The sequence below is a fragment of the Abramis brama genome, assembly GCF_963993115.1.
Source record: "Abramis brama genome assembly, chromosome: 21".
NCBI lineage: Eukaryota > Metazoa > Chordata > Actinopteri > Cypriniformes > Leuciscidae > Abramis > Abramis brama.
In genome coordinates this window covers 32851521-32865205 of record NC_139983.1, presented here as the reverse complement: position 1 = coordinate 32865205, position 13685 = coordinate 32851521, and the positions used below count along the sequence as shown (strand labels likewise).

The window sequence follows — 13685 nt, the reverse complement described above, 5'->3', positions numbered from 1 at the left end:
CACTGACATCTAGATTTCATATAGTTTCTGTCGTATTATCAGAAACATACTTCACTGACATAATATACATTCATTCATTCTGCAAATATCCTTGTGCTTTTATTAACATTAGTACAGTCTCATGTTGGTATTAAGATAAGATGTAGAAACTATAAATCACAATATCGCATCAGATAAATGAAATGATTTACCTTCTAGAATAATAAAAATGAAATGTGCTTTTATGCTTCTGTGCACTAATAAGCAACTAAATATTGCGTCTGAAATGTTTCGCAGATATGAATGTGACAATGTGTCGATCATTATTAAGGCAACACTGTCTGTATGTACAGTATAATGAACGTATTATATCCAACAGTCTCTGTTTGAGTTTACAGTAGTGGCCAAAAGGGATGTCCGGCTTTGGAAAATCGTCAACTTTATTCAAATGTGTTAAAGATTTTGTAATCATATTGTGCTTGGAGTCTTTTGTTTAATTTGTGATATTAACTCAATGAAACATGCCAAACTGAGTGGACATGATTTCTGGCCAGGCTGTCATACAAATAAGCAAAAACAAGAGAGAACTAACGAAATATTAATAACTGATTTAGTCAATGTATGTATTTTTCCTGTGAGCTTTTTGTTTTTCTATGCATTTTTTTGTTGCATAGCTGTAGTTTTCCTTTTTTTGCCAAATAATTACCTTAACCAAGTTTAGCATTTTGTTCTTCCCTCATAATTAAAATATAAAATATATATATATATATATATATACGTGATATACGTATATACAATGATTAATCGTGATTAATCGCATCCAAAATAAAAGTTTGTGTTTACATAATATATGTGTCTGTACTGTGTATAATTATTTTGTATATAAATACACACATGCATGTATACATTTAAGAAAAATTTGTTATTTATATCTAAAATATTTATATTTATATATAATATAAATTATGTATAAACATATATACATGCAAATATTTCTTAACTATATACATAAATATGTGTGTATTTATATACAAAATAATTATACACAGTACAGACACATATATTATGTAAACACAAACTTTTATTTTGGATGCGATTAATCACGATTAATCATTGCCCAGCCCTAATATATTTTCCTCACATTTTGATGGTTTAATCGAACTTCTAGGGTAATTTAGAACAATCTCCCCTCCGGACATCACTTTTTCCCACTATACTGTACTCGAGATTTCTCTCATTCAGAACAATGGGAAATAGTAATATATTTAAAAGTTGCACATACATAAGAAACACCTTCACGGAAAATCACGTTTCAATATAACACCCCACGCGTCTTAAAACTGCTTTAACCCGCACAAAACAATACTGAACAAGAAAGAAGATCTGCAAAGAAGCATTGCACAAAAATAAATAAATAATAATGCAATTTAATGCACCACAAAAATTGTTCAAACTAGCCTGAAACTGTTTTACAGCCAAACTACAAAATGTCATTATAAATGATTATGTATTTCTCAAGGGTATATTAAAATGCCTTTCAAGGCAGCTCTGATGACAAAATTTCAATACTCTGGTCTAATAATAAGCTATTTATTGTAAACAGCAACATTTGAAATAAAGTAAGAGTAAACCTGAAATGTGTAAGAAATCTCATTGTATGTTAACTGTTAAAAACATCTAATCTGAAGGAGAACGTCCTGCGGATTGAGCCATGCATCGAAACGGTCCTGTTTCTCCGGCAGGAAATATCCGGAAATATGGAAATGACGTGCGTATTTACAGGTTATGAGGTTCCGGATGGTTTCGTCTGTGTTTGAAGGGAATCTGTCCTCCATATTTCCCTCTGGACTTGCGAGTGTACTCTGTACGAGAGCACATTTGCAGGGTTCCCTGGTGGAACGGCCTGTTTTTCCCGTGCCAGAATCCCACCGCCAATCATCGTGAAGCTCAGAATCCCAGAATCCCGAGGGAAAGTGACTGTGTGTGTGTGTGTTCTGGATCTTACAGTGTTGTGTAGATGTACACAAAGATGATGACAACTAGGTTGAGGATAGTCCCGATGATTCCCAGCATGGCCAGAATGGATTCTTCCTTGCTTTCCTTGTCTTGAATTCCCTTTTCCTCATCACTTAGAGCAGTGTTTACCATTTTCCTTGGAGAAGTCTGCAGTTTTCCTCTCACACCAATCTGGGAAAACACACACACACACACACACACTGACCATCAGTCGATATTTAGACGGTGAAAATCTTCATCAAGACTTGTTATTATGTTAGTAATGGAATAAAACATGATTTGCAAACATCAAAACACCCGCATAAAACGGTAAACTACTGTAGAAAATACGTCGTCGAATTTGTAGATTATTGAAGTACAGTTTAAAAGAAAAAATTTCATGTCACATTTAAGTGTCACTCTTTGTAATTATTTGTGAAATTGTGTAGTAACCAAATAAAACAACCGCATATACTGTGGTTGTACTATAGTATAATGATGGTATCGGTAATGTCATTGTACTTTTATATATAACATGGTGCTATATGATTACCATATTTATATACTATATTTATATGATGCTATTTTAAAAAAAATATTATGGTATGTGTTCAGCAAACCATGGTAGGACTGTGGTACCATGTCCACAAAAAAAGTATGGTAGTTTTTGGGGGGTTTATTGTATTTTTTTGGATATAGAACATTATATTTTCACTATATAAGGTGTAAATATAAATTATACAAATATATTATTAATTTTATTTTTTTATTTAAAATAAAAAAAGTAAAAAAATATTTATATTTTTATGTATTCATATTTTTAATTATAAAATTATTTAAATATTATAATTGGTAATAATTATAATATTTAAATAATTTTATAATAAAAATTATTACATAAAATAAAATCATTTTTTATAATAATAGTTTTATATTTTTATTTGTGGTATATGAACGTAATGGTCACTGCAGCGTTTCTCTGCACTGGTTTTCCTCAAGCTTTTACAAGAGTAATGATTTATTAAATGCATGGAAGAGATTTTTCATCAAAAATATATTCATTTCTATCGTCTGCTGAATAAAACATAATCAACTGCTGAAAAACGTGCTTGAACTCAGGAAAAAGATGTTGTTTGCACATGTATTTAGCGCTGCTGGCCCTATTTAGCATTTATGCTTTCTAATAATTAATGGATAAATGTTACAAATATTACAAGTACAGCGATATACTAGTTTCATACTTTAATCTGCTGGAGTTGTGTGGAGTCTGGAGGCAAAAAAATGAATAAAAGCTTCTTTTGTTTCTTTAACTATGGGCACACTTGCGGTCCTTTATTTGTCTAATAATGCTGTGAACAATACATGCATAAATAAATATTGACATGGTTTTGGATTGTTTCACTCTTTGTTTATATAAACATTTTTAAAATGCATTATCAGTTCAGTTCAGTTTAGTTTATTTATCCCTTAGGAAATTAGTTTTGCACAGGTGCCACACATCACATAAACACAAGCACATTATATATTTGAACATTATATATTTGAACTAAATGAATGAATGAATGAATGAATGAATGAATGAATGAAAATGCTGTCTTCGGAGGATGCAATGCATTCCCAGGTATGAAGGCGTCAAGGCTCGTCCGAATCTAAAGTTAGCTTCGGTTCCTGTCTTCCTTCATCTGATGGACCTTTGAAGACAGCATAGATGCATCCTTCCCTGCCTTTGATATCCCACAATCCTGTGCTTTCCTGTGACAGTTGAGCTCAAAATAAATAAAGATGGCGTCTGAAATTAGCGGTTGGTGGTGCAAATGTACGTTTTTGAAATTGTTTTCTTCTTTTGATGTAATTTCTAGAGAGAAATTAATATTGTAGTAATGAAATATTTGCTTAGTTAACACCAAAGCTCGCTCTGTTTTGCCGTAGATCATTAAACCGTTACGCTGCCGACACAGTGATAAGACAGCGAGAGATTGAGTCACTGTCTAAGTTTTCTACTCGACTTTGCTGAATAAATATCGTTCTGTTAATTCAGCCTAGAGGTCACGCCGTGACGTCTCGATCTTCTGCTGGTTACACGTCTTCACGTGATGTGAATTCACAGGTCAGAGTTCACCAAACTTCTTAGGAACACAGAGAATGAGCTTGTGTTTCCGGTCTGACGCATTTGCATGCGTTTGAATGGAAGTCAATGGAACGAAAGTGCAGTGTGAACGGCCCTTTACTCATGTAGACATTTACCACCATTTACATTAGTTTTAGTTTCTTATTTAGAGGATCCATTCATTACATTTTTTTTTGTAGCATTTTACATAGTTTGCCCAAAAATGTAATTTCTTTTTTTTTTTACTCACCCTCATGTCATTTCAAACTTCTTTCTTTTGAGGAATATCATTTTTTTTTTGAAGAATGTTTGTTACCAAACTGTTTTGGTATTTCTAAATACTAATTCAGATGCAGCTTCTGATTTTTTTAATCTTTTTTTTTTCTAAAGCTACTTTTTGTAATGCCTATTTGATGCTTTTCTCCTTTAACACAATAATGACTTGACTTAACACTTTGGGCCAGATTTACTAACAGCTTGCGCCAGTGCAAACCCTCTTTTGGTTAGAAAACTACTGTCAGGATTTACTGAAGACACCCAGTGAAGGATTAGCACTGGAAAGGCTTGGACACGGTTATTTTTGTAGCTGACCTTATTGCTTATGCATTTGTAGCTGTTTCCCTTTCAGACGCAAAATATATGTGATTTACTAAGGTTTACACTAGTCAATTTACTGGTATTTGTGCCATTATTTAACTCTCCAAAAAAGCATAATTTGCGCTCCTCTTGTTAGATTGTGTTCTTTAAATTGCGATTAATTAATCGGCAATTCATGTAATTAATTAGAATAAACATTTTAATAGCTTGACAGCCCTGGTAAAATGTTAAAAACGTTTATACCTAAAAGTCAGCAAATATATACACGATAAAGGTATGAAAAGATGTTTCCAATCAGGGATGCAATATATCGGCCACCATATCAGTATCGGCCGATATTTGTTCATTTTTAATGTTATTGCTATCGGACGATATATTAAAGCCGATAAATAATGGATTATTTCCTTCAGCTGAGACACTGTTCAACATGATGGTTTTGAATTGCTTGAAATATGATTGGAATCACTACAAAAAATAAAAATACAGTTCAGTGCAACATGTGCAGCGCAAATCTGTCATATCGGCTTTATTATCATGAGAATATTATAATTGTGTTTTTGGGACATGGGTTTGAATGTTGAGACTTTTGTTTTTGTAATCAGGCTCTCAAAAATTGTATAAAAATTTGTATTTAGATTTATCGGCCAATATATCGGTTATCGGCTTTCAAATATAAAGAATTATCGGTTATCAGTATCGAACCAAATGTATTAGTGCATCTATATTTCCAATGTAACCTTCATATAACAAATATTAAGAAAAAAACTATTATTAACAACGTTTAAATCTGTTATATGTAGTAAAAAGCAAAAGTTGAAGTGTCTCGTGTATAATAAATCCTGCGGCAGCAGCTTTCCTGAAGTGGGACGGCAGGCTACACTGTGGGATGATGTGATTTCGGGATCCCTTGAGACTCATTCACGGTCCAGATTCATGATGAATGCAGTCGTTCATGTGGTTTGGCATTCAATCTCTCCACAGGACTGGACAACAATGTGCCTGTCCTTTTGTCATGAATATTGGAAAGTGAAAGACACAATAGATGCCCTAGTCAAAGCATCCTGAAGGAATTGCAGTTTATTCCCGGAAAGATCTTTCATAGGATTTCTAGAATCCTGTAGAGCGGTGTCGGGATGACGTACATTTGTAGGCCAACCCAGAAGTTAACGTCACACTGGTTCCCTCGACAAAAACCCATGGGCTTTTGGATTATCGCAAAAATCAAGATATGTGATCAACAAATGTGTGTGATGCTTACACGTTTTGTCCATCAAGAAGGCGTTTTGTCGCCAGAAGCAAAAAGCTAAAGGTAGACTATAAAGGACAGTCCCACAACTTTTTCAGTATCTGAAAAAAGCATTTTCCCTGACAGTTTGATTTAGAATAGTTTGTAAGAGTGTGATTATAAGCATAAAGCGGACTGAGTTCAGCATAATGATGTTTAATCTCCTCGACTGTCTCGTTTAGACGCTTTTTCAAGACACGTAGCGGCTTCAATAAATCACGTGGGGTAATACCGATGTTTTATGTTGTAGAATACAACGTGAAAGTGTCTTGAGTTTGTGTTCACCACAGACCTTATTTCAGACATTTAACCTAAAACCCATTCAGAAAATCCATTGACTTCGGGACATTGTGCTAAATGTAAGTGTTAAAACGCAACTTTCAGATTTTTTTGTTGTTGAAATAAATGAATACTTTTTATTCTGCAAGGATGCATTGAATTGATCAAAAGTGTCAGCATAAAGGCATTTATAATGTTACAAAATAAATACATGCTGTTCTTTTGAACTTTGTATTCATCAAAGAATCCTGAAAAAAAATTGTATCAGTTTCCATAAAAATATGAATCAGCACAACTGTTTTCAAAATGTATTTTGATCATCAAATTCGCATATTAGAATGATTTCTGAAGGATCATGTGACACTGAAGACTGGAGTAATGATGCTGAAAACTCAGCTTTGATCACAGGAATAAATTACACTTTACTATATATTCACATAGAGAACAGTTATTTTAAATCGCAATCATATTTTACTTTTTTTACTGTATTTTTGATCAAATAAATGCAGCCTTGGTGAGCAGAAGAGCCTTTACAAAACATTTAATAATCTTATTTAACTTTTGAATTGTGGTGTATAACACGCATATATGCATTTTCTAAACTACACACAAACAAATATAGGCCTATTTACACACATACTTTCATATACGGCCTAGTTTTGAGTTTTGAGCATAAAATGCACTTGTTATCATCAGTAAATGAATCTTTTTCTTTCAGTGCATGAGTGTTTGTCTGTGCGTCTGGTCAGTGTCATAAGCAGGGCTTTCCTCAAACACAACCCTCTGATTGTACACTAGATGTGCTCTCACGCATCGCGCCGATACAAAACGTTTCGGGAAGCTTTGGAGCGTCAGATGTGCCGAAATAAGAGTCTGGAAACAGCTTCACGAGAGAGAGCAGCTGCGATGAGCTCAGAAACATACTGGAGATCGTCCAGAACCACTTCACCAACCGGCCAGCTGGGACGACAGCACCACGAGCCGGCCAAGCCATGTGACATCAGTCCAGGAACATTGGTCATCTGGATCTCTGGAAATATCCCTTTGCCCAGCACAATCTGAGTATGAATGCAAACGCTCTTTGTTGTAAGGTTGCACAAGCAAACGGTGGCGACAGATGTTGCAAAAGACAAAAAAACAAACATGTGATGATGCTTTTTTCAGAAAATCAAAAGGGTGTTTAAAAACCCTGAATTACTCTGCCAGTGAAATCAATGCAATGCTCAAACGTTACCGTGAGTCGTTTCGCAACACAGAGCCAATCATAAAAGGCCTCAGCGCTCGCTGATTTAAATATTCATGTCCTCTGACATCACACAAACTTCCACAAAGTGTTCAGCTTCAGTATCTGAGAGAAATGCTCCTGTGTTAGTGTTTCAGAAGCCCTCATGAATCACTTCAGTGCAGTTTTCTTTCCCCAATTCTCATTCTAAAAAGCATTTCTATACACTTTTGATGATCAATATTTTTTTTAGCATGTTTTCTCAGTCTAAAGTGAATTTAAAACTAGCCTAGTATAAATGACATCAGAGCAAATGCTCTTTAAATGGATAGTTCAACCAAAACTCATGTTAATTATGAATTATGTAATCATTTACTCACCATCACTTTCATTGCATGGACAAAAATAAATAAATAAACATTATCAAAATATTATCTTTTGTGTTTCACAGAAGAGAGAATGTCATACGGGTTTGTATTGATGGAAAGTAAATGATTTTCACTTTTGTGTGAACCCTCCCTTTAATATCACTTTTGCTATTAATATTAATATATTCTTAAATTTTACCGCATTTAATGCCACAACTGTATGCATGAAGTTTCATAGACAAAGTTTTGCTGGAATCTCTTTGCTTGTTACTGTCCAGTCAGTGTTATTAACTGCATAGATATGCATAATTCAGGTACTCTGAAGTCAGTTTGTAGATTAAATGAACCTGCGTTTCTCCCACTCCTTGGCATTGGTAAATATTATATTTCCTTGCACGAACATAACCAGACTTGATGCAACCAAGTTGCAAGAGCAGCCTGACAGAAGACAAATTGAAAGATTTTGCTGCCTGACTGCATTTGCATGACAAAAATATGTCGAAACTCTTATAATGAACAGACTTTCTGGGCCTTTTAATGCAATGATGACAAAATCCAGACCTGAATCTCAATGAACAACCCATGAGATGAACTGAGACTGGATGTTATTAGTCAGAATCCCTGCACACATGTTCAGTATGTAGTGTAAAGCCGTTCCAGTATAATGCAGGAGGTTTTGAACCCAACACATATGAGTGTCCACATATTAAGTGCACAGATGATGACCCGTCAGAAGAAGTGTCAGCTAAGCAGAATACATGAACCTCTCTGGATAAATGGACAGCCAAACCTTTTCCCACTCGAGTTATTTCAGGCATATGAGATGTTTGAAGACATTAACCTGCTCTGACAGTGTTGCTGTAGGCTTTGATTTAAAATGGAGTACAAATAAACAGCCTCCAATACAAACACACACACACACACACACTCCTGCGCAAATCCATGTCAGATGAAAACGCTCCTCAAGCTTTGTCTGATATCTGCCGCGAGGCGTCTTATACGGTTGATTTCTAGAAGCACCAGGACTTTCTCATAACACACATTTGCAAATCTCAAACTTATACTTTAGAATAAATAGGGTTACACTTTATTTTTATGGCGTCAGTTTTACAGTGTAATTATGCATTTAAGCACTGAGTAATAATAATTAACTACAGGGTTAGGATGAGGGTTTGGTTTAGGGTTAGTTGCATGCAATTATGCATAATTTATAGTTATAACTATAACTGCGTATAACGTGTAACAATGCCACTGTGTTACCTAAATAAGAATAAATATTTCAAACAAAACACTTTCAGTGTATCATAATCAGTGCAAAAAAAAATGTTTCACCTACTTCAACTTAAAAACTTAAGTTGAAGTTGCTGCCTTAAATTTTGAAGTATAATCAACTTGGCATTTCAACATTTCTTTTTCAGTTCATTTAAATGAAATAATATTATAAGTTGAATTGCGAATAAATGAAGTTGAAATTGGTCAAATTATTTTGATGAGTTAAAGTAATGATAACACAGATGTGCAGTAATGTTAACACGAGTAAACCTGCACTGATTGCTATTTCTATTGAAACGTCAGTCGTAAATGAAACAAAAGTTCATCAGAAGCTCCAGTAACTTTATTCTCATGTGAAGGAATGGAGACACTTTATTTTAAGGTGACGTAGTTACACGTTTAATACCTAACTATTGTAATAATAACAGTAAGTTATTCATAATTACAAGTAAAACCAAAGCGTGACTCTATAGTGAGTGCCTGTAGTTACTCAGTACTTATTTGAGGAAGTAAAATGTAACTACGTCACTTTAAAATGAAGTGACCAAAGGAATAAACCCATCATCACTTTAGCAATATTCATATTTTCTACACTAATGCCACAGCTGTAATGCAAGACTTTTCAAAGACAAAGTTTTGCTGGTAATTCTCTCACTCATTTCTCCTCTTGTACCCGGGGCGGATGATCCTCTGGGAATGAGCTTACCTTGCACAGCATCAGGAGGAGCATGGCATCGGACATGCTGAGCGGGATGCTCTTTCCCAGGCATACACGCGTCCCTGGAAGCTCGGAGAGAAGTCCAATCCCCTCATCCTCTATCTCGGAGGGAGATCCCGAATCACGGAGAGTGGCTGAGCTTCCCACGGCGCTCCAGTGTTTTCCTGCCCAGTTTCATTTCACTTCTTCTCGAGTTGAGCTCGTGTGAAACACTCTCTCTCCTCTCGCTCTTTGTTCCGTCCGTGAGCCAAAGGTGAACCGATGAGAGAGAGAGAGAGAGAGAGAGAGAGAGAGAGAGAGAGAGAGAGAGGGAGAGAGAGAGAGAGGGGGCGGTTTAATCACGTGCTAAGTTTTTATCTCCGTCTTTTTTAATTAGCCAAACTCGATGAGCTCTTTTCTATCCCGTCTTGGACCCAAGGACTAATTCTCAGCGAAATTTTCGTGGGGGGAGAAAAGAGTGTTTTCTATTTCGCCAGTAGTTGCACAAAAAAAGTCAGCAATCCACGTGACCAACCATGAAATCTTTTGAGATTCCTAATCTTGGATTCCCAAAATTTGCGGAACAACGGTAAATGTGCGCGCACCTTTAAACTTCAGCTTTGTTCAGGCGTTCCGAGAGTTCCCGTGCATCTCCTTGGATGAAACATCATAAAAACTAGGACATGAAGTGCCTTAGAGTGCAGTAGCAGGAAAAGTGAGATTCCAGTTTTTGAGACTCGACGCCTCGAGCGCCCGGCTGTGCGAGTGTGTTAGAGAGACGAGTGCGCGTGTGTGTGTGTGTTGGAGTCGCACCAGCACTGATGCTCCAGAGACAGGCTTCCCCTGATTCCCTCCAACTCGCATATCAATGCAGCGCAGGTTGCCTGGCAACCGTCTCAGGACCGCCACACACCGCCTGACGACAGGAGCGTTTATGACAGCGGAGTTTATGAGGAGGAGGATCTCCGTCACACGCTTTAATACTCACACACTCGACGACACGCGCGTGGGAGAGATGGAGACCTGACACATCAGACACCCGTCAGCGTCTCTGCTCTGTGTGGAGAGCATGGACACACCACTAATGTCAACAAACACCTCGGAACTTTATTTTAATACATAAAACCAGCATGGATTTATTTATTATTTTTTACATTTTTATTTATTTGACATAAAAACAAGACCACAGATACACACACACACACACACACACACACACACACACACGCACGCACGCGCGTACACACACACACACACACACACACACTCTCTCTCTCTCTCTCTCTGTCTCTCTCTCTGTCTCTCTCTCTCTCTCTGTCTCTGTCTCTCTCTCTCTCTCAAACATACATACACACTCTCTCTCTCTCTCTCTCTCAAACACACACACACACACACACGCACACACACACACACACACACACACTCTCTCACACACACACACACACACGCGCGCGCATACACACGCAAACACTCTCTCTTTAGATACTTTAGCGCATTTACAGTAGGTGCAGAAAAATGTTGGTAGGCCTATATCCAATAGTTAAAGAAACTTGCATATTGTTTGCAAATACCCATTATTTATGTGCACCTGATTTCATTAGTCAAAGAGAATAGACTCAGTGTCTTCCTCTAATAAAAAACTAAAACTATAGAGCTGCTTAAACAGCTTTATTTTGAATTGCACAGCCAATCAGAATCAGGCTTCTGCTCCATAACGTTAACACAAATGAGATAACGTCGTCGTCCAGGCTTGCTGATCCCTGATGCGATCGGATTTATGCGTCCAGCATTAAATGGACAACAATTCATTATGTGGGTGGGATGTTAATGGAAAAGTTTAGCAAATTGGTTCAAGCTTGCTTTTATATTGTCCACGCAATGGCCTGGAATAGACAGCAATAAAAATGGAAATGCAAAAGAAACATTTGCCCAACTAAAATCACAAGCACGCATAATTTTATTGCTTACTCTCCGTCCTCTCCTGTCTGAGATGAACTTACTTTGAACGGCCAGTTTCACCGGTGCATTTATAACAATCACTCAGACAGAACAATAATTGTGCTCGTCGCTATTGAACAAACCCAATCACACAGGACTGGCTTAGAAACGCAGGTCAGCCGAATTACATGCGTGCTTTTCAAAAAGTCCCGTAATTGTCCAGCGTTTTCCTCCGCAGCTCCGAGCCGTGGGACTCGCCTGCGTCGACACACACAGCAGAAAGACGTTTGCATGTGTTTGCAGAATAAAGACAACACGACCTTGAAATGGCCCGGAGCAATGCGATTAGTGCTTTCAGTCCTGAGTGTTTCGGACCCAGGTGAAAAGGCCATCGCAGACATTAAACATCGGCTCCGGAGAAGAGGAGGGAACTCCAGGTCTTCCTCGGACAGCACAGTTTTCACTTGGTCAAAGATAAAAACACTGACCGTGCTGCAAATCCGACTGGAAACACGGATACAGTTGTTATTCTTATTTGAATGTCAATGTTCATGCTTTCATCAGCTGATAATTCACCCCACAAACACCAAACTGTGTCCTCAACTGCAGATTCACTCATATTTAATGTAGTCTGGATCTGTGCAGTTTTATTATGGTTTTGGGTTATGAAGATGTGATCAAAATACCATAGGTTTTGATTGGCACATGACCTTTGACATCAACAACAAAAATATAGAAGCATTTGGAAAAGAAATGGAAGCATTTTACAATGGAAGCGTCTGTTAAAAAACTTTTAAATGATCAATATTTAGCTTTTATTTTATATTTTCAGTTTAATTTTAGTTTGTGCTTTTGTTATTTGTTATGCCCTATCTGGGGGAAAGGGCGCAACATGAAAGACTCAGAAAAATGCAGTAAATTTGAACAATGATAAATTTATTGCATTAATTTGTAGATCAAATAAGTTACATTTTTTATAATTTATTTTGTTCTATTTAATGTTTATTTTATTTCAAGTGACAGTTTTTCTTTTGTAGTTTTAGTTTTAGTTGACTATCATAATACTGATATTAGATAAAAACTTTAATTAAATAAATACTAAAATTGCTAAAACTAAACTGAAATAAAAATAAAGCTAAATAGCAATATTTGCTGTAAACTAATAAAACTGTCAAACACACTTAACAAAATTACTTATGACTCGTTTGAACCATCTAGGGGAAAGGGTGCAACATGAAGGACTTGCAGTAATCCAGTAAATTTGAACAATGATAACTTTATTGCCTTAATTTGGGACTTTTGATTCAGGAGCTGACTGGGACAAAATAACAAACAAAACTTCCTTATTTTTAAACCTCTTTCCCAAACCCTAACCCTAAAAATACAATATACAAACCTAACATCCCTATCCAAAAAGCAGAGATCAAAACAGTTTACAATAAACAAAAATGGCATACTCAGTATTTAATTTAATTAGTTACTGTTCTTTTTTATTGTTACTATATTTAGGTTTATATTTATTTTTATTTCAGTTTAGTATTATTTGTTATTTACTTCCAGTTAGTTATTATAGTGCTTCAACTTATTTCAGTAACTTATTTCAGTTAGACGGCAACATTTCTAATTTTGTCACTCTGAAAAAAAAAAAAAAAAACCCCCTGTAAATCGGGGGTCAAAGTTCAATGTTAAACATCAAGGCTTAATTTAATTTTGAGCAAATGATGCACATTCTCACAGGAGAAAAGACTGACAGACAAAGACAGAAGTTTGTGATATTCCAATGAAAGTGAATCTCTGAATCCAGATCACATTGTTTTGAGACTCAAGTCCAGTCAATTAAAGCAAGTTTGCAGTGTATTCAAGATATAGATTTATGAGCATTCATTAAGAATAAAATAAAATACTCGTCCAGCTGAGCTACAGGAACATCTATTATTGAAGCCTAA

At 36.0% G+C, this 13685-nt stretch overlaps 1 protein-coding gene across 2 annotated transcripts; it reads right to left on the bottom strand.

Annotated features, from left to right (window-relative positions):
- Positions 1-1076: 1076 nt before the first annotated feature.
- Positions 1077-10726, bottom strand: tunar (TCL1 upstream neural differentiation-associated RNA). Of its 2 annotated transcripts, XM_084096451.1 has the most exons (3): positions 10407-10469; positions 9811-10051; positions 1077-2166 (listed from the first exon to the last, which is right to left on the bottom strand). In XM_084096451.1, exons 2-3 carry the CDS (start codon positions 9844-9846, stop codon positions 1981-1983), a joined length of 222 nt encoding a protein of 73 aa, XP_083952577.1. In that variant the 5' UTR covers positions 9847-10051; positions 10407-10469; the 3' UTR covers positions 1077-1980. The 2 variants fall into 2 exon arrangements, with proteins under 2 accessions (XP_083952577.1, XP_083952576.1); XM_084096450.1 differs by having other exon boundaries at positions 9811-10726.
- Positions 10727-13685: the final 2959 nt, after the last annotated feature.